Source organism: Balaenoptera borealis (assembly GCF_965194805.1).
Source record: "Balaenoptera borealis genome assembly, chromosome: 5".
NCBI lineage: Eukaryota > Metazoa > Chordata > Mammalia > Artiodactyla > Balaenopteridae > Balaenoptera > Balaenoptera borealis.
Genome location: NC_138862.1, coordinates 40,948,040 through 40,971,100, shown reverse-complemented (window position 1 = coordinate 40,971,100; position 23,061 = coordinate 40,948,040). Strand labels below are relative to the sequence as shown.

The 23,061-nt window shown below is 33.8% G+C and overlaps 1 protein-coding gene across 6 annotated transcripts in view; it reads right to left on the bottom strand.

Annotated features, from left to right (window-relative positions):
* ZNF654 (zinc finger protein 654) overlaps positions 1–23,061 on the bottom strand; it is a 91,399-nt gene that overhangs the window by 4,826 nt on the left and 63,512 nt on the right. For 2 of the 6 annotated variants that reach the window (XM_082392417.1, XM_082392418.1), the window contains exons 4-7: positions 12,094–12,229; positions 9,177–9,379; positions 8,441–8,580; positions 1,905–2,046 (exon numbers count right to left, since the gene is read on the bottom strand). In XM_082392417.1, the coding sequence (XP_082248543.1) occupies positions 1,905–2,046; positions 8,441–8,580; positions 9,177–9,379; positions 12,094–12,229 (621 nt within the window). Of the gene's footprint in view, positions 1–1,904; positions 2,047–8,440; positions 8,581–9,176; positions 9,380–12,058; positions 12,230–23,061 lie in introns of those variants that run through there. The other 4 variants (XM_082392419.1, XM_082392422.1, XM_082392421.1 and 1 more) reach the window with 4 other exon arrangements.

Sequence of the window (23,061 nt, the reverse complement as noted above, 5' to 3'; positions counted from 1 at the left end):
TTCCAGATATAGCAAATTCAAATCCACTGCTTCAAAACAATTCATTCTCTTTGTCCAATGTTCTATCTACATCCTCTCTTTCCTCATGAAATTATAATGTACTCACAGTTGCTGAGGTTTAAAAATTTCAGGATTATCACAAAAGGGAACAGGCTACTTTCTTACCTGAAAGCCTTTAACAATTCCAGGATATTTATGGACTGACATTTCAATTTTTAGAGTAGCATTCAGTCCCTTTAGGGTCTATAGCAACCCCACCCCCAACCCCACAGAAACTAAACTCTTCGATTAGTTTCGTCATCCACACATGTCCCCGTTTCTGTGCCACCCTATTAATGCCACTGGACAGTTGTGAGAACCAAATAATAGAATGAGGAGAAGGGGCTCTGTAAACTACAAAATCCTCTACAAATATTAGTATAATCCTTCTCTGTCATTTAAAACCCAGCTGAAAGCATCTTCCTCTGTGAAGGCTTTTCAGATATGCTATCTGCAATGTCTCCTTCTGAACTCACACAGCATTGCCTGTGCCTCTTAGCACTGAGGCATGGGAATGATCTATTCCATCAGATAAAAATGTTTTTAATAGAGTGTATAAGAAATTAAGCACATTTTAAATATTTATTTCATCTTTGAATTTTTCCTCTTATCATGTATTCTTAGGTTGACCACACATGTGAAAACGAGAAAGCTCTATGATAACTGGCTGAACTTCACCTATATTGTAAATTTTCTATAACAAAGTCTCTCGATTTTTGGTACAAATGAGAATCATATGTTAAAAAAACAGAGATAGATAAATATTTTTTAAAAAGTTTTACAGGTAATTCTGATGTACTTCAAATATTAAGAAGTATTCTATAGCATAGTTTGTTTTTTTCCCTGTTTTTTTGGTGGGGAGAGAGGTTAACTTTGACAATGCATTTAAATGACATTTCACTCTTTAATAATGAAGCTATTAATGCAGTTAGCAAAATAAATAGGAAATAAAACAAAACAAAACCCTCGTATATAATGCTTTTTATCACGGGAATATGATCACTACATGGTCATACATCTAATGAGTGATGTGATAATGAATGTAATAAATGCATAAATATGTAAAAAAATTAAAATATATTACTTAATGGATGCCTCCTTATATATTTAAAAGTAACCCACATAAAGATTCAGTTAAATGGAGCTACCTAAAATGTAAGGTAGCTTTATCTTTCCTATCTTTGTATTCAAAGTTCTGTTAATACTTGAGGAGAAAAAGTAAAAAGATCTGTAGGATCTACTTTTATGTCTATGTAAGAATCATATGTAGAATTGTACTCACTTGCCAGTGGCCCATGAAAAACTTGCTTCAGAACTATTTTTAAAAACAGGTAATGGGTTTTTACTATTATTTTAAGTAAACACTTTAAAAATTTGTCCTTAGGTTTCAAGAATGTCTCAGAATTCATTATTCATTTTTACCTAAACACCAAACGTAAAACTATGAACTGTATTTCTCTATGATAGTGAACAGGTATTACCTATAGTTACACAAAGTTCATTTGCAAATTAGTTAAGATTCTACATACAGGATTTAGAATAATGTTAAAAGTGCCAGGCTTATTTAATTTTAAGAAAAGAGATAATAGCTTCATATGGAAGCAGTTGTTCCCATACTAAACTTTATGTAACACTAAATTTTTTTTCTCTTTTTTCAGTTATTTTCATTTATGCATACTCTTTGTACCATGTTGGGAGTTTGAGGTGGTGGGGAGGGGAGGATATAATATATGGAGAATGTGGCCTTAAAATCCTCCTTTTCTTCAATTACATGATCAAATAAATTTTACCACAAGAGATTCAAGTTTCAGTGAACTGTCATTTAAATTTAATTTAAAATGAAGGGATAAATATATACTATTTACCTCATCTTTAATGATTTTCATGAAAGGAAATATGACTCTCACATTAGTTGCTGTTCTTAAAAGCTGGTAGCATTGATCTACAAAAACTTGTTTTGAAGGATTAGACTTTAGCTGAAGTTTACTCCATATGAAAATCAACTCCCTGTAAATGAGAAAAAAAGAGAAATATCAAAAATACAGTTTATTCAAATACAGACATTAGCTGTCTTTCCCTGATTCTGTAGTGCCCTGGCTGGGATGTATACAAAGTGGGTGTAAATGGACATTAAGTTAACTTCCAAGCTACTTCCGCTACCTATTTGGGACTAATAGAAGCTAGGAGAAAAGGTGAGATTAGAAATTGCAATTTGCTGTATGGAATGCATTCTAATTATATGCCAACAAACCTAAGGCATCTCTAGTACTTGATCAAAACAAATTCTAATCTCAGTATACCAATATTAATGATATTGCTTAAAAAATTTAACTTTGACCTTTAATTAATACCCACTTGCAAATTTAGAAATCAATGTTGTAGAATTTCTGCAAAGAAGAAATGGTTCATACTTTTCAATCTATTAAGATACCAAAAGTACTACAGATTAAAAGTGTAAGTATATTATAGTACTGATTCTGAAATTTTATGTTTTATATCATCTACTCTTCCATTAAGATGTAGTATTTTAAACAGACAAGCTATGGACCATTTAAAGTACTTCACAGGTAGATTCTTTTCTAAAATGTGGCCAAGGTTATTAGATGAACAAGGTAGGAGCAGTGGGTTTTGAGGCAAAGGAAATCATAAGATATAATTGTTACATTTGGATATCACATTTTAGCAAATTAGAATTCCTTGAAAAGTGTCATAAAAGTTACATAAAACATCATAATCTAAAACGTATTAAAATAATTGATGAAAATGTTTAAAAAAAAAAGTGATATACTGAGAATGTACTTTGAACCCAGCACATACAGCTATTAAATCTAAGGACAGCTTGACTACTATCATGAAGGTATGCATACTCTATTTAGAGAGACAACACAGAACACAAAACAAAAAATGATGGCAAGCAACACAGAAAGTAAAACCAAAATTCCTCTTCCATTTCACACTAGCTGTGTGGGTGTTCCTAAGTTTCCGTCCACCACTCACTTATTTTTTGCACACATATTCCTTTGGAAAGCTCACCAGGTTTCACACCATGTTCCCAAATCTCTAGCTCTGACTTCTTTCCCAGTTTCCATAACTGGATATTTCAACTGAGATTGGTTTCTATCACTTTAATCCGTTTAGAACAAATCAAATTCCTGCAAAATTGATTATCTTTTCCTAGATCAATGACACTAAACATTCCTCTAACCTGTCTGGTTCTAACCTGCTTGTTTTTCATAGTCTTTATATTTTTATTATATTTTTGCCCACAGTTATATCATTCTTTCTCAATGCTACCACGTTAGGCCCTTTAATTTTCCATACGTACTTCTATAGGGGTTGCTAAACTGATCTGCTTCCAGCCTCCCAGATTATTTCATTTAGTACTTGTTCAATATGCCTTGTGGTGTTAAAAGCAACAGAAACATGGGTTTTGGTGTCAGAAGGATCAGGATTTGAATCCTGGGCATTCTTCTAGGTTGGTTTCCTCAGTGTCAGTTAATGTGCTTCATTTATTCTCATTTTCTGTTGTGCTGATTGCTCTACTTGGAAAATATTTATTTCTAAGACAAGCTTATCTTTCACAGTCCATATCAAGTGCCTCTTCTTCATGAAAACTTTCATGAATACCCCAAACTAAAGTGATAACTACTTCAGAACAGATCTTCTCTCTCTTATTGATTTAATGCCTTTCATATACTTCCTTGTTTATAAGTCCTGTTTCCCCAACTATTAATACATTGTAAATCTTCTCAATGACACATTATATAGTGGAGGTAGTGAAAAAGAACAGGAGATTGGGAATAAGAGACCTACATTTCAATAGGGCATTACATACCAACTGAGATGGTACTCCCCAGTTCACAGTGAACCACCATTTTCTAAGAACAGCCCAAATACGCAGGGTTGGAACCTCAGTAGCCATGCCTCCTAAGTGACCCTCCTCACTCTCCTTAAAATATTAATTCAGGGATGGGAAACCGACCCCAATTAAGTTGGTCAGAATCCCTGGAATGTTCTCAACTCTAAACTATGAAGCCTGGGGACTGTTGGCATTCTTCTGGTCTGCAACAGGAAAGACTGAAGCCAAATGGCAGAACAGAGATACTTTTAAAAACCCCCAGCAATCTCAACGTCCCTGTTAGCAATTATCTTTGAGGACCACCTATAACCCTGCCCTTTCTGTGGCTCATGTCATACCCCAGTATACATTCAATAAATACTACCTTTTCCCTGAACTAGTTAGACATAGGATGTTATCACTTGGAAACTGACTAGTATAAATTCCAACTCCATTTTGTTACTAGCTGTGTGGCTTTTATCTCTTTTATCCACAGTTTTCTTATACATAAAAGGAATTAAGAGAAATAAGTGAAAACACCTAAGGTGAAATGTCTGGTATATACTGATGTTTAATAAATTGCTCAGATAGTCTTCTTTGTGAAGACCAAAGGGAAAGTTTAATGAAGCTTATGTTTTCCTTTCCAAAAAAGGGTCCTTAAAAAAGAAACAACACAGCACTGATTTGGTGTACAAACACATTTCCCAGGTAGCTAACTGCTAATATAACCACCAAGTTATCTAGTTGCAGAGAGACTATAACAAGGTCTATAGCCACCCTTACCACATAGGTTTTTTTTCATACTATACCCATTTTATAGTAAGTAATGTTTAATAGCAGAGGCTGCCTGGGTTTGAATCATTATTTACTAGTTGAATGGTTTGGGCATAATATTATCTACCCCATAAGATTGCTGGAGTAAATGAGATAATGCATATATAAAGCAGAGACTAATGGAAGCACTCAGCAAATATAAGCAGCTGCTATTATTATAATATTCTTATTACTATCGATGGTGAGAGAACTGGATTAGCAGCTGGCTTCATTGGCTTGAGACAGAGCAAAGCTGGACTGTGATCAGGTGTTGTCCTCAGAGAGGGGAGATGCAGAGTGAGCGGAAGAGCAAGATGAGACAGACAACACGGACCTTATAAGCGGGAGAGAATCCGGCTCTTGAAGTTACAGTGAAAATCAACTTTTTCGGACCCCAGCACTCAGAAATATAAAGGAGGGAGGTAGAAGAAATAAGAGGGCAGGCGATCAGAACTCAGCCTACTCAGAAGGAAGGACAAAGAAGCAGGCTAAAGATTCCTTTTCAGTTAGGCAGCTGGGAGTCACACACCCAGCTTCTATTCTTAGAAGGTGACTGTGGCCAGGAGCAGGAAAGATAGGCACTGTTCTATTTTTAAAGTTCTTCCCTAAAGAGTAGAAATTGGTTAGCCAAGAGAAGAAGAAAATAAAATGTTTTCCTGGTCCTTTTTGGTTTGTTTATACTTGATTCCAGTTTATTTATGAGTGTGTTAAAATGAAAACAATGGATATTCTGTTTAAATAGTTTAATATAGCCAAGGGTAGAGAACATTCCTATCACCATAGGAAAAGAAATACTATAATAGTAATGGCTATATCCTGTTTCAAAATAACTACATATCAAGAAATGATAATACTTTGAAACTATTTAGAAGTGTATGTCTTACCATCGTCTCCTGATCCTCTCCTCTATTTATAATTTCAATTTACATGGTAAACTTCTGAATAAAAATTTGTATATTCTAAGAGTACAGTCCCATAGAAGATAAGTCCACTAGTTTCTAGACCCAGTTCTATTAATTAGCTATTTGACTCTATCTCTGAATCTGAAGATTTTAATCTATAAAATCTATAATATATTAAATACATTTATCTTTAAACCCCCTTCAAGCTATTGTTTTAAGTATCTAAGAACTTAAAATTTGAAAGCATTTATTAAAAAATGTTTATAGCCCATATCATTTCATATTATGATGTTAGGCACATGAAACCTACTTTTCTCTTAAGAATTAATGACATGTCAAAGTGGTAGGGTTTTTTTTCTTTTGTGTGTGTGTGCGTGTGTACTGGGGTAGGGGAGGCAGAAGTTATTAGAATATTTTCTAATTATTATTCATGATTTCATCTAATAGCACTTAAGGGTTGGTACTAAAAATACTCTCAAACCACATTATAAATTACATGATTGCTAGATAAATTTGATGCTTCATAATATTCTGCTAATAATTTTTTTTTCTGCTAATAATTTTTAAGTGGTTTTAAAAATGCTTAGAAAAACTAATAGTCACATAATACCATTTATATTAGTGTCCCCAAAATGAGTTACTTAGGTATAAGTCTAGCAAAATATGTATAAGATCTACATGAGGAAAAAATCTAGCAAAATATGTATAAGATCTACATGAGGAAAACTACAAAACTCTGATGAATGAAATCAAAGGACTAAATAAATGGAGATATATTCCATGTTCATCGACAGGAGGGCTCAATATTGTCAAGTTATTAGTTTTTCTCAACTTAATCTACAGATTCAATCCCAATCTAAATCCCAGCAGGTTATTTTATGGATATGGACAAACTGTTCATGTGGAGAGACAAAAGACCCAGAATAGCTAATACAATACTGAAGAAGAACAAATTTGGAGGAATGATACTACCCGACTTCAGGACTTAATATATAACTAACATAATGAAGACAGAGTTGTACTGGTGAAAGAAGAGACATATAGATCAATGGAAGAGAACAGAGAGCTAGAAATAGACCCACATAAATATAGTCAACTGTTCTTTGACAAAGGAGCAAAGGCAATACAATGGAGCAAAAGATAGTCTTTTCAAGAAATGGTGCTAGAACAACTAGACATCCACATTAAAAAAAAAAGAGTCTAGACACAGACCTTACACCCTTCACAAAAATTAACTAAAAATGGATCATGGTCTAAACAGAAAACACAGAACTACAAAACTCCTAGAAGATAACATAGGAGAATACCTAGATGACCTTGCGTATGTTGATGCCTTTTTAGATATAACACCAAAGACATGATCCATGAAAGAAATAATTGATAAGCTGGACTTCATTAAGATTGAAAACTTCTCTGTGAAAGACAATATCAAGAGAATTAAAAGACAAGCCACAGACTGGGAGAAAATATTTGTAAAAGACTCATCCAAAAAAGGACTGTTATCCATAATATACAAAGAACTCTTAAAACTCAACAATAAGAAAACAAACAACCCAATTAAAAAATGGGCCAAAGACCTTAACAGACACCTCACCAAAGAAGATATACAGATAGCAAATAAGCATATGAAAAGATGCTCCACATCATATGTCATCAGGGAAATGCAAATTAAAACAACGAGATACCACTACACACCTATTAGAATGGCCAAAATCTGGGACACGAATAACAAATGCTGGTGAGGATGTGGAGCAACAGGAAATCTCAAACACTGCTGGTGGAAATGAAAAATGGTACAGCCACTCTGGAAGACAGTTTGGCAGTTTCTTACAAAACTAAACATACTCTTACCATATGTTCCAGCAATCATGCTCCTTGGTATTTACCCAAAGGAGGTGAAAATTTATGTCCACACATAAACCTGCACACAGATGTTTATAGCAGCTTTATTCATAACTGCCAAATCTTGGAGGCAACCAAGATGTCCTTTAGTAGATGATGGATAAATAAACTGTGGTACATCCAGGCAATGGAATATTATTCAGCACTAAAAAGAAATGAGCTATCAAGCTATGAAAAGACGCAGAGGAACCTTAAATGCATATTACTAAGTGAAAAAGGCCAATCTGAAAAGGCTACATACTGTATGATTCCAACTATATGATATTTTGGAAAAGGCAGAACTATGGAGATAGTAAAAAAAAAAAAAAATCAGTTGTTTCCAGAGGTGGGGGCAGGGGTGGGAGGGAGAGATGAATAGGCAGAGCACAGAGGATTTTTAGGGCATACTCTGTATGATATTATAGTGATGGATATATGTCATTATATATTTGTCCAAACCCATAGAAAATTAACACCAAGAGTGAACCCTAAAGGTAAACTGTGGACTCTGGGTAATTAAGATGTGTCAATGTAGGTTCATTCTTAGTAAAAAATGTACCATTTGGTGAGTGATCTTGATAATGGGGGAAGAAATGCCTTTGTGGGGGCAGGGAATATATAGGGAATGCCTGTACCTCCCTATTTTTTTGTAAAACTTAAAACTGCTCTGAAAAATGAACTCTTAAAAAAATTTAAAAATAACACTCTAAATTTAATTTAAAACATAACTATTTTATTGTAACACATTCCTTAAAAATCAACGCTATCGATTACTGGTACATGATCATTTTCTTTTTTAATCCTTACAATAGGTCTTACAACCTATCATTTTTTGCACAATAAATGTGGGGGAAAAAGTGGCTTAACATTTTCACGTAACTTAAAAAAAATATAAAGTACAAATTCTGCTAACCAATTCTTCTGTACCCCATCTCACCATTTCAATTTCTATATTAGGAACACTTACCAGATACAGTACATATCCCCATTCTGGAGCTGTGGAATAAGAAAGGATTCACAGAGTTGCAAGGCTAACATAGTCTTGCCTTCTTTTTCAGTGTTACAGATGATATCAATTCCACTCTTACAATCAGTTTTCAGTAAATGCTATAAGAGGAAAAGAAAAACCAGTTTGTATCATTAAAAATATCTAGAAAGATAGGTGTAATAAATGTTTACATTAAGTAGTCAGGAGAAATTAGATTTCTAGTTTTCTTCTACAAAGACAATGATGAATTGTACAGAGATATTTTCATGTTTTCATAGTTTCACTATATAGAACCTATAGTTTACAATGACTACTTTTAATCTCAATGTCCACAGCTTGTAGGTATGTAGGGTCCATATTAGAAAAAGGTTCTTTCATCTTAAAAAAAACCAAAATAACAAACATATGCATTTAATTTCTTAGGAGTTTATTTAAAATGCAAAATCATAATGCTTCTCAGTTTTTATTTAACCTCTGTCACACCAGAAGCTCACTCAACATGAATAATGCCTATCAACAAAAATTTTAATTTCATCATTTGTTAATATCAGACTCTAATTCAATATGAGCTTAAAGAATGGTGCCAAAGGGAACATCTAGATAATGTAATCTTAAAACCTTTGATATTACTGTAAAAGGAATTTAACAAGAATGGGCTACTTTTTTTTTTGGTAAGGTTAAAATGGTAATAGGCAAACATAATCTCAAACAATACCTCCCGGAATAGGTGATCTTCTACAGGTGACATAAACAGACATGTGAAGAGTGCTTGATGGAAGTACAAGTCTTTACTGATTTCTGGGTGATTTATACAACATTTAATAAGAGCCATTGCTTCAGGTATGCGTTCACAAGCAATTAGGTATCTGGCACGTAGTTCAAAGAATAGTGGATTTTCAGAACTTAAATATTTGTTCACTATATTAAAAAGAAAACAGACTCTTATTACTCTCATGAAAAGACTGTCTCGAACTTTGTTCTTTGACACCTTAGCGCTAACATGTGGTATATAATTAAATCAACTATTTAATTAAATAGTATTTTTCTTATTAGGAGTTTATTTGTGAAAAGAATGTTCAGTTAAATGATTGGAAAAATGGAAGTAAGAGACACCAAAACTGTGCCCAAGAAATATTTGCTGATTCTTTCTCAGTCTAAAAAGTAAGCAAAATTTAAAAAACAAAAAAAACCATGAAATATTCTTTTTTTGTGTTCACTAACGTTAAAATATGTTTCAAACGACATGGGATCTGGAATTTCTTTCTAGTCTAAGATTACATACTTTATCTTCTTACTGACCAATATTTTCATTCCTATAAGATTAAAAGGCTAAATTGTAATTTGTCATTAAACCATATTAATTCAGATTAATTATAGAGAAATGTAATCTGAATTAATGAAAAAGTTCAATCATAAAAGAAATATATTTTATTACTTTCTAACAAAAAAATTAAGTTACAAGTAGTGCCAAACAGGACTGCTTATTAATGTATGCCCATGTGTCACTAAGGATAATTACTAATTAATACTCGCTTTTACACAATTTTAAAATATATAAAAACCTTTATCTGTATAAGTTCATTTAGACCTAACAACAACCTCATGACAGGTATAATATTAATACTTGTTTTACAGATCACAAAACTGAGTCTCAGAGAGGTCAAATGACTTGCCCAAGGACAAAGTATTAATTAAATAAGTGGCAGAGCAGGAACTGGAACCCATATTTCATGATTTCAAATCCAAAAATCCTTTAATTAGTTACATATGTTTAATCAGTAGCTTCTGAAATGCCTATGAATAATGTTTTATTTGGGCTTCAACATTTGCCTTGCAATTCTGTTTATACTATAAGATAAGCAGACACTGATTTTGTATAGTTGATGCAAAGATAAACTTCAGACTGATCTTTACCCTGATATGCTGGTACCCTGTACCAACTAGAGTACAGTCATCTACATTAATGAGGTTCTAGAGCAGCTTTTCCCTAAGTGAGGTATGCTAGTGTAAGTATGAAAGGACTATATACATATTATAAACTGTATATATTGAGGCCATCAGCCCTCACACCAACAAGCAACAGGTTTGTTCTAGCTCCTACTGAAAGGAGCCTAAAAGCTACCCTAAAACCCCAAACTCTGCTCCCCTGTTCTCATTCCCTATGATTCTGTCTTTGCCTAGCTCCTGTCCCCTCTGGCCACATTCTCCAGTTTCCTCAGAGATTCCTTCAAGGCTGTCACCCTTGCCTTCCCTATATTTGATGGTTCATACTTTTCCTCAATGAGCTGACTCTTCCTCCTCTGATCTAACTACTGCCTCCCTCTTCAGTTTTTTCTTTTGTTTTTATTCCTTTCCAAGACCCTCACATCAAGTGCTAGTCTCCTTTGTATCCTTTATATTTATACCACACCATTGTCACATATACCTTAGCTCTTTCCTTCTAGTCTTGTCCTACCTCCCATCTCATTCCACCACTGCTTCTCCTGGTCTTATCTCTTTTTTCATCTTCTCTAACATCTCTTCTAGTCCTCTACACTTGTATCTGGGGTCAGCTTGCTCTTAAGCCCTAGAATCATAGCCCCTTCTCCATTCAGTTCTACTCACAACCCACCCCACTCCTTTACCTGGGACAAATGGAAAGATCCTAACCTGCTCAGGCAATTGGTGGTGTGAAATGTCTTCTCACCAGACCAATATCTGAATGGTTCCAGCTGGCAGGTCTTGTCTTTCCCTTTGGCCATGTTATAACTGCACTCCATAGGCTCTCTCCATGCTCTCAACTGTGTCCACACTTTTGTGCTTATTCACTACTGCTGAGCTTACATTCTGAGTTTTGGTGACCCAAATGTTCTGGGGCTCAGGAATAATATGGCAAATGTTTTTTTAAAAAAAGAATTAACTAGAAATAGTTGACAGAGCTTCCTGCCTTCAAAAGCAGATTTTGGCTCACAGGAACCACTGTGCATCTAGGTTGGAGAGGAAGTGATGTCCAAAAGGTATGCAGGTGGTAAGGGGATGAGACAAAACTTAACTTCTATTAATGAATGAAGTTTGGGAAATACTGCTCTAGAGTATCTGGAATCGAAATTTACTTACTCATTTAATTAGTCATTCATTCACTTATGCATTCATCTTGTGGTCATTCATTCAGTAAACAAATATTTATACTGAGCACTGGCTAGGTGTAGGATATATGGTAGTGTATATCAAAACAAAAGCTGAAGGAGTTCCATCCTTCACAGAGTTTCCTGTATAAGGGAGATTCCATGTGCTTAAGCAGGGTGTTTTTTTTTTTGTTTTTTGTTTTAAAGGGTGTTCCTACTTAAAGAGATTTTAAAAAACATAACTGAAGTGAAAACAAACTCTGTAAAAAGCATGGGGATACTAAATATGTTAATACTCTGAATTCCCATTTTAATAGGAAATTACTAGAAATAATTGTACCTAATCTTATGTCAAATCACTCTTGGGCTGGGTTAATATAACAAATTAAACACACTTCATGTGAAAATACATTACTCTTATTCAGTATTATAAAATAAAGAAAAATCACTATTACTGCTCTAGTTAGAAAATGAAATTGTATTTGCTTCTCACAAATGTTGGTTTAGAGTTTGAGTCTCCTGAAGTACCTATCTCCTGAGATGCTGGCTGGGCTTTTAGAACAGCTTGCAACACTGGATCTTCCCATGGGCCACCATCTCTAATGATTCGAGTCACCAGTTCCAGATTCACATTTCCATATCTGCGGAGGTGATTCTGGCATTCCTAGGAGAGAAAAATCATTTTGGCTTTGTGAATTTAAAGGGGTTAAAAACTAAATTTGATCATCATTGTCAATAAAATGACTGATGGTCAGTGAGGCAGCTGTTAAACTACAGAAGAGAAAGGGTTGCTTTAGTAACCTAATTAGGGTGTCAAAACCCCATTAGTACACAAATAGGCTTTAATGCCAAAGGTTACACAGTTTGTACATAATTGGACTTAGAAAATCCCATTATAACAGGGATGAAGTGTAACCTAAGGGAAAAACATGTGGGATGCATCATTTCTAGGAAAAGAACCAGGCTGCAAAAACCTAATGGAAAAACTTACAGGATGCATCATTCCTAGGAAAAGAACCAGGTTGCAAAAATGTAAAATGTGTACGTTCATTTATGTAAGGGTTCATAAAGTTTCCGTTAACAATGGCAGGCCTAACAATAAGAAGGTAATAGAGAGGTCCCTGTCCAATGCAGATTCTGGTTGGCAGGTAGGTACAGGTCTCTGTCCCTGATCCCAAATGTAGAATCTTAGGTGTAGCAGAAGGCTGGAAGATGGAAATTCTATTCCACTTTGTTGTGTAAGTAGATTTATAGTCTTGGGATGAGAAATGACAGGCTGAAGGAATGAATCCAGGCTATAATATGAAGACTTTGCATTAGGTTTAAGATAAAGATACTATTGATAAGTTGGGCATTAACTGATAATTTGTCTATGCATTTTGGGGGATTTTTTAAAAAAGATATTTGAAATGTTTTTAGAGAATCTGTTATCTTAGACTTGTGATTAAAATATGAAATATGTAACAAGTTTGTAAACAATGTTTAATATTTAGGAGAACTTGGTTTACTGAATTTATAAATTTATTAGACTTAGATTTACAAGATTTAATCATTTGATTATGATGCTTTGATTCATTATATACTTTGTTAGGTGTTTTTTAAAATGTTTCATGGAATTTAATTTGATAATTTAAAAAGATTAACTGAAGGCCTAGTGAAGGTATGGATAGATTTGATTTTTTAATGCATAAATTGAGCTTAAGGCCTTAAGAAAAAACTAGATATTGAAATTGGCAATGCTAAAAACTGGAATAAACTGCACATCAATTAAAATACAAGCGACTGTCAGAATTTCTTTCTGTGCTAAAAAATCCCTCAGACATAAAAAACTTAGTAACGGTTATAAAGCGAAGCTTCAGGATAAAACCATATATATTTACAAATTTTATTTATCAGATGAATCATTAGGCTACATATTCAAAGTGGCAGTGAACACTTTGCTTTTATTAAATTGTCATGCTCTTTCATCGTTTCAACGTTCCAAAGTGATATCTATATGCCACTTTTCATTCATTGTTAAAATACATGAAAGAGATTTTGTTTTATAAGAGAACAAGGCAGTAGAAGAAATCAAGTTTCAAGATGAAGAATCATTCAAAGAAGCCAAAGGATCATTAAGTCAAAACATGAAAGTAAGTATCTTCTAAAAGTTACTTAGGGAATTCCCAAATTAAAATGAGCAAGCAAGCAAACAAAAACCCTATAACCAAATGGGCAAGTTACTTAACCTCTCTGCTCCTTCAGTTAACTCCTCTACAAAACGGATACTAAAAACACCTATTTCATAGGATTGTTGTAAGGATTAAATAATACACAGTATTGAAAAGTGCTTAGGACAATGAATAAGTACTTAATAAATGTTAGCTATTTTTTTTCTATTTTTTAAGATTCTGAATAAATATTTTATTTTAGGACACCCAACTGCCTTATCGTAAAATAAATTTCTACATTTCCATGTGTCAGCATATTACAGCACTCATAAAAATATGGTATAAAGTTATTGATCAGCCATGATTTTTTAACACATGGAATATAGTAATGATCTGTGGCAATGACTTCATGGTTAAAAACAATCATCGATTTCAAACCTCAAGGTAAACAAACTCCTAAATTACTCTAGACATACATATTGCTGCCCATACAAATTAAACTACTGTAAGCTGGCTTTTGGTCCAGTCAAAGCACAAGAAATAAGGTGAGCTGGATGCCAGCCCATGAATCACTGATTAGGCTTTAGCTCTGCTGCTGAGCTCTTGGACAATCTTTCTTTCTCGCTGTGTTAGGATAGGTGAGGCACCAATCATACAGCCATTAGTGCTGTGGGACCTAGAACTGGACTTGGGCCTAAAGTCAAGATATGGTGAAATAGGTCTATTGCTAATTTCTTAAACTTGGCTGAAAATAAGAAACACTTGGAGGTCTTGTTAAAAAATGATTCCCAGACCTCAATTCAAACCTACTGAATCAAGGTTTCTAGGAGAAAACCCTGATAATCTGTATATTTAACAATCCCTACCCCACAGTCAACTCTGGCATACTTTTTGATTGTATTGGGTTGGCCAAAAAGTTCCTTCGGTTTTAAAGTAAAAATAAGACAAATTTTTCATTTTCACTAAGAACTTTATTTACCATTTTGTTCCACTACCTTCTGCCATTTTCCAGACAACTTCATAATTCCATCTTGCCAAAACTTTTTATCTTTTTGAGCAAAGAACTGTTCCAGGTGCCTTTTATAGTCTTCCAGGGAATTGAAATTTCTTCCATTAAGATAATTTTGTAAACACTGAAATAAATGGAAATCCGAAGGTGCAATGCCTGGTGAATATGGCGGATGAATCAGAACTTCCCAGCCACTGTAACAGTTTTTGCCTGGTCATCAAAGAAACATGCAGTCTTGCATTAACCTGATGGAAGATTATGTGTTTCTGTTGACTTTCTGGATGCTTTTTGTCGAGTGCTGCTTTCAGTTGGTCTAACTGGTAGCAGTACTTGTTGGAATTAATCGTTTGGTTTTCCAGAAGGAGCTCATAATAGAGGACTCCCTTCCAATCCCACCATATACACAACGTCACCTTCTTTGGATGAAGACCGGCCTTTGGTTTCGTTAGTGCTGGTTCATTTCACTTGCCCCACAATCTCTTCCATTCCACATTATTGTATAGTATCCACTTTTCATCGCCCGTCACAATTTGTTTTAAAAACAGAACGTTTTCATTACGTTTAAGTAGAGAATCGCATGTTGAAATACGGTCAAGAAGGTTTTTTTGCTTAACTTATGTGGAACCCAAACATCAAAGCAATGAACATAACCAAGCTGGTGCAAATGATCTTCAACACTTGATTTGGATATTTTGAATATGTCGGCTATCTCCTGCGTGGTATAACGTTGATTGTTCTCAATTAATGTCTCGATTTGATCGCTGTCAATTTCAACTGGCCTACCCGACCATGGAGCATCATCCAGTGAGAAATCTCCAGCACGAAACTTCACAAACCACTTTTGACACATTTGATCAGTCACAGCACCTTGTCCATACACTGCACAAAATTTTTTTCGCGTTTCAGTTGCATTTTTACCTTTCTTGAAATAATAAAGCATAATATGCCAAAAATGTTGCTTTTTTCTTCCATCTTCAATATTAAAATGGCTATACAGAAATTCACCAATTTTGATGTTTTTTTTTTTTTTTTAACACACGATGATATGACAGCTGTCACAATAAAATCTAACAAAATTGTTTCAAATGAAGTTAAAGACAACTAAGCACTACTAACTACTAGAGCCATCTTACAGAAAAAACTGAATGAACTTTTTGGCAAACCCAATCCCTCCTACATTTGGAGTGCACTTTCATAAATGTTTACACTGTAAATTATATATCTGTACTCCTACCAATCCTTCTATTAAAGAGTAGTAAATTAGCTTAAATTCATTTTTCTAATATAAAAATTATAAATGAAAGTTTTGGTTTTTGTGTGCGTGCACTCCTTGAGTCAAGTACACCATATTTTGGAGACCATTTCTATGGGGAAATAACTCTGGATAGGAAATAGAGATGAAAGAAAGATTTCACTTTGGTCTATTTAAAAAGACACAGGATGAAAGAAAAGTTTCTAAGTATCTTCTGGCTTATTTTTCCTTAAATAGTATGGTGGCTTTTTGGATGATATTCAATTTAAAAGCCTCCCAAGTGAAAAAGGAAACACTTAAATCACTATAGAATTTACAACTTATCTTTTCTAGAGTATATTCATATTGTGTTGTTTTAGAATGTTTACTTAATTAAATTTGGACCTGTATATTAACCTCATCCTTTATTTACCCACTGCACTGTGCTAAATATAATTTCCTCAGAAACTTACATTCAATCCTGTGTCTTTGCCAAAGGCAGAGAGAAAACGTAACTCCCTCACTCTTCTTTCAGAATCCGTTTAGTTCCAGAAGATGTTTCTTCCCCGCACCTGCTGCCACTTTAGAGTTAGCCACCACAACATGTCTGTGAAGCTGCAGGTCAGTGTTCTGGCCATTACACAAACTTGATCTGAACCCTTTCGCTTATCATAGGATAAAAGTTCTTAATGCCCCGACTTCATATTTAAGGACCTCTGGATTTACCTACCTACTCACTCACCTATTATTGCACATCATGACTCCTTTTCTCCAGCCTGGTCTCTTCCATGTCTCCCAAACTTATCTTGTCCTTTCTTGCCTATGCCTTTTCTCGTATCATTCTCTTTCTCCTACAACTTTTGGTAAACCTATCTAAATCCTTTTTTAACTATTTTTCCACAGAGAAGCCTCCACTAGTCACCTCAATCCATAATACTTTCTCCTGCAGTACTGAAAATCTGTACCACTCCACTCTTCTGGTACTCATAATATAGGAGGAAGGCCTTGCATTACTAATTAAGTGTTGCCATCTTACTTCCTACGTAGTTAAAAGCTTCTTCAAACAGTCAGAAAAGGAAAGGTATATCAGAGAAGATGTATTCGCAATAAATAATTTTTAAAATCAGAATAGGAATTTACAGAAATCTGTGTAAGTAGAAGCACTATGAAATATCTGTCTTATTTTGAATGAAATGCAGATTCCAGAAGAAAAGTATAAAATACCACATGTCAAATTCATTCATAAGCAAGCTACTGCAGCAAATCAAAGCAAAAATACAAAAGGTATTCAATATGGTTAATTTATAAAAACAAAGCCTTAAAATACAGTAAAATCTTTACAGTACTTTGAAATGAGAATGATCATATCTTTTATTATTATATTTTCATCGGTTATCTTATGGCAAAGCACTTTAAAAGTGATAAAATTCAAAGATGTTACGCAGTTTTCTTTTACGAAAAGACAATTCTCACAAATTTGCTGTTCATTTCTGTGATAAGTTCCTAAGAAGTATTTACCTGATGTTTTTGAAAACATAAACATTCTGAGTTTGCTCATATAAAGGGAATAGTATACAGTGAAAAAGTTACTGCTTTGTAAAAGAAAGTTCTTAAGGAGAAAATCATTTAAAATGGATGCTTGGACGTATTTACATCATTACATGATTGTTGTTGCCCAAAATCGATACCACCTATAATGCTTGTATCTATGCCATTAAAAAACTTAAACTAGAATTTTCTGTTTAAAACAATCCTTCAATAAGAACCTGCTGTATAAAAAAATAAATAAAATTCTAAAATTCTAAAAAAAAATCCTTCATTTGGAGCATTTTAATGAGTTATTTTGTTTAAAAAATGGTTGCTATTCAAGAAAACAATGATTGATTTCAGCAACAATAGAAATTTAGTAGTCAAATTGCAACAAAAAATTGCAAATTTGCAAAAAGTTGCAAAATTGCAAATTTTTTATTAAAAAAATTATAAATTTGGTGGAAGGCATTTAAAACTGAGTATCAACTTTTAGAAAAAAAATTTTTCCATTTGGATCTACCAAAGGTATCTTTTTCACCTATGACAACTATTAAAACCAAGTATCAAAGCAAACTGAACTTAAAAAATCAGACTTTGAAGTACTATATGAACTGTTAAAAATTTTTCAAAAATAAAGCACATTCAGTCATACTGATGTCATTAAAGTCTTACACTGTTAAAATATTTTACTATGTATTTTTATGTTTTATAATGTATTATAGTATTAGTGCATGTACATAAATAACAAATATACATATATTGGGGATATGTGCTCAAACTTAAAAAAAATCTGGATGGGTATTATATCAGAAGTCTGGGGATTCCTGGTTTTAGGTATTATTTGTTTTTATGTTTGTGTTTGGAATCAAACATAAAACTCATCTGCTTCTATTGATCCTAATGTCATGGCAGTTTTCTTCAACATCTCCTGATCTGCTTCTTCCTTGCCATTTCTATAATTTGCACTCTAGTTGATGCCTTCATCTGCTATCACTCAGGTAACCAAACTAAAGTTTCTTCTTCCTCCCTCTCCCGGATAAGGTGGTCTTGAAAAGGCTTTAAAATGTTAAGACCATGAAGCATTTAAGATGGTAGTATAAATAAAAACGTTTCTTTAAACCTATTCTTTTGACATATACATTATTGCAAACACATGGTTACATCATTTCATATAATAGATTAGGGAATACTGAAAAGAATGCTGGGTTGAGAAAAGGATTTAGGCCCTTTTTCTGCTTCTATAAACCTCAGCTCCACTGGAGCTTAATTTTCTGATCTATAAAATAAGGGATTATTGGATTAAATAATTTCTAAAGTGACTCTCAGTCTTAAAATTATAAAAATTCATTAATGCATATAAATTACACATACTTGATTTTTTAAAATAACTAGAATCACGTACTTAGTGAACTATTTAAGATACCTCTTTTGGGGCTTTTGAAAAAAACAAATATTTAAATATGAGTAATTGTCTCCTGTTTAATAAACCTGATTGCATTTTTATACATTTAAAAAATTTTAGGTAACAATGTAAATGTTACTTAAATTAGTAATCAGTTTTTTTCTGAAGCAGAAGCCAATCATAAATACAGTAAAACTATCAACTGAGAGTATAATCAGATTTCAAAATTAGTTGGTGGTTGCCATGATAATGAAAGCACAACCCTGCCCTACTATCAATATTTTTAAATAAGTAATGAAATATTATGGCCAACAGAGAAGTGCTATTGTTACAGTTCTAGCCTCTAAGATAGACCCTGAAGCAGAATTAAAGTATATGCAAGATTTATTTGAGCATAGATTCCTACACAGAGAGCTGAATGTAAAATACGACTCAGCAGAAATAGTACTGGAGTCAGTCAAGAGAACAGGTCACAATATGGGCTATGCTACAAATTGAGCAAGTTACTTAAGCGTCAGTAAACACTGTTGAATGAATGAATTAATGAATCTCTCTGGTCTTTGGTTTCATCATTTATTAAAAAATTAGATTGGACTTAATATCCTCTACAGTTCTTTACAGCTAAATTTTCTCTGAGCTAATATTTTATCTGGGAAAATATAAACTACTTCAAGCACTAATATGTTGATAATTCTAATTATTATGTATTAAAGACACTCTACAGAATCAGCTTTCAGTGAATAATGAGTGCCTCAATGATCCTGATATGCTTTTAGAACTAATTTCAAAGTTAAGTCCTATCACTGACTTTAAAGGCACTTATATGTCTGCTCCTGACAACACACAGACTGCAAGATACTCAGGATATTAAGATCTTCATTTATGTTGGATACTATGGTGTGAATAACTATCAATGTTCATCTCTTTTGAGATGACTGCTCTTCCATATGCCCAGGTATACCGGCCTTTTCTGAGATATGCAACTTACTGATGTTAACAGCCCTGTCTTTTGGAGGCTTGCTCTTGGTCCCTTGAGCTTAACTATCTCAAGTTTATTTATTATATATTTTATGCTTGAAATAATTCTGGGTCTTTTATCTCTTCAAAGTGACTGTAGAACTTCAACAGTTGAACCAAAGTAAAGTGTTTCCTACTCAAACAAATTATTTAAAAAAACACAGAAAAAGTGAAAAGATTTCTGAGGTGGTGATATATAAGAATTATTAACTGTGAGTAATAATTTCAAGATAAATGCCAGGGAAAAATATCAAAGCTTTACCCATTTCAACACAAGATTTATCTAAGGAATACAATCTTTACAAAATGATTTCAGAATCTGAAACTTTAATTTTAACATCAATCCCTCTTACTCCCAGTACTAAATATGTGGCACACTTGTCAAACATGTTTCTTTCACAGATAGTGAAATCTTTTCCCTTATACTTTTCTCACAATTAAACATACTTCAGTTTCTCTTTTTTCCTACACATTGTCAAAGTATAATCTACAAGTAAACATTTGATGGTTTCATCCCATGAATACATTTATTGATGTCTCCCCCATCTTACTGTACACAGTGGTAACCAATGGACCATGAAGTAAACAGCCTCAGACAATACACCTCATTGTTTCTTATTTTTTAAGAGTTCAGCAAGGATAATACATCTCTAAATAGAATTTTTTTACAAGAAAGAAATGGCTAGACATCAGATAGAAATGTCTATGGACTTATTTATCCTTCCTTTGTACTGGCAGACATACCAGTCCCCCTTAGGGGACTTAGACTACTAAGTGTTGGAAACAAAAGGATGAAAGTTAGTCTTTGCCCACCAAATCTAACTACGTAGTTGGAGAGACTATCAAACCACAGACAGAATATAGATTAGTGCTCTGTAACAGTGGAAAAACTTAGGTGGGGCAAGTCATATGCAATCAAGATGGAGTTGTGCAGAGACAGGAGAGCTTCTATTCAAGCAGAAAATATGGGAACACAATTTTGAAACTGCTTCTCACTTACGTCTTGTTCTTAAGCTGATATGGTTATATTTAAAAACCTTTTAACCAGCAATACAAAGTTGGTTTTGAATACCAAGATGAGGAATTTGCCAAATTAAGTATTTGGGGAATTTCTTCCAAGTAGCCTAGGGAGGATGGGACATGATCCCAGTTTTTAGAAGGTTTTAGTGGAATGTTAATAGTTCTAAACTTATTCCTATTAGCTAAAAATAATAAAATCTGGGAGATGTGCTGGTCTTATGACCACGATGAATATATACTCTAACTTCTCAGGGGAGATCAACACTTGCCCCAGTGAAACAGGGTGGGCATAACGATCTGTTGTGGCTGGTTCTTTTACTGCTGATTATTTTTTGCTCCTTTTAAGATGCTATTGCAGTAAGATAGCCTTGGGCCTCCTCCTGTTTGGAAGTTTATGTCCCCTACCTCCTCCCACCTCCTTCCTCTACTCCCCCAAGGAAGGTCAAGCAGATTTAAAAATAGGGTGAAGTCCCAGGAAAAAAAGTTTAAGGAAGGCCAACTTCTAGTCTGAACAAAAAAGATCTTTGCGATTTATACACTGACCCCAAAGGATGGGGATAGAGTTTTCTCTGAGATCAAGGTAGGCTCATTAAAACATTTGTAGAGCTCTAGCAGTAACGCTTTTTTTTAAACATCTTTATTGGAGTATAATTGCTTTACAATGGTGTGTTAGTTTCTGCTCTATAACAAAGTGAATCAGTCATACATATACATATGTTCCCACATCTCCTTCCTCCTGCATCTCCCTCCCTCCCACCCTCCCCATCCCACCCCCCTTGGTTGGCATTTTGTTGACTACTCCAGGGTCTCTCTGTTTTTTTTCCCCTAAATTAAACAAGTGAACAAAAATCTTTATAACATCTATTTTTCTCTTGATTAATAAAAATTATATATGTTCTTGGATTAAAAAGAAACAAATTAGGAAGATACATATATAGACCCATGAAACTAAACATTATTGCACATCATCAGTACTTGGATATTCCAAAGATATTTAAAACTCTTGTGTCTAGAACGGAACTTATCTTCTTTCTATATCCTCCTCTTCCCCCTATGATCATTGCTCACTTAGTGAATAGCACTACTCTACGTGGTTACTTCAGCTTAGATGCCCAAGAATATACTTGACTCCTCCCTATCTTCCTTACCTCCATCCAATCAATAACATAATCTGAGATTTTAGTTCCTGATTATTGTGTGTGTGCTTTTATTTAAAACTTGTATTTTCTTTTTTCAGAATCATTTCTGATATTAATAGGATTTTCATAATAACGATATTAACAATAGTGTGCTAATTTTTACTTGTTTCTTCAGGTCAGTCCTATTTTTTTTCTGTAACAACTCTGTGTAAATTCTTTGTTTTGATCACTTCTAAATCAGCTGGCATACTTCTTTTATTTGTTTTCCTGATAAAAGATGTAGCTGGTTTGTTTTCCAAGTATTTGGACTATTTATTTCTGTTGCCCTCTCTCATAGACTATAGGGCCTGGCAGCTGTATTATTAAATAATATTTTTCCCTTTAAAAACTCCAGACATTATTTATTTATTCTGGCATTTGTTACAATGAAGAAGTTCACTGCAGACCTGATTTTATTCTTTCCTTTGTGAGAATCCTGTTCGTTCTACAGGAGTCCTGCATCTGTAGGAATTTTTCTTTATCCTGAAAACTGAAATAAGATATAGCTGTATATAATTATGAATTGAAAATTAATTTTTAAAAATTATTTCCTTCACTGATTTGGATTTTCCTGGAGCTAATATGCTGTTGATCGCCCTTCAACACACTTTTAGTTTAGTAGTTTCATCTCCATACAATATTTTACTTCCATACATTCCTGAGGTTGTCCCTTCTTTACAATTTCACTTCCAGTTTCATGGAAGATACCATAGACTCAACCACAGCAAGAACATAACTGATCCTTTTTTTAAAAACTGTCTTATCTTACCATGTAACTGATGGTAATTGGTGTTAGTCTCTTTATTCATCTTTACCTAGAGTATTTAGAACAGAGAGCTCTTTTACTAATGGGTAAACAGGTCTCTGTCAAATCCTTCAAGCCCAAACAGAGAAGGTAAAAGTTTATAAGTTTGATTTGTTAGACGAATGGCCCATGAGGCAGTAAATTATGAGGAAGC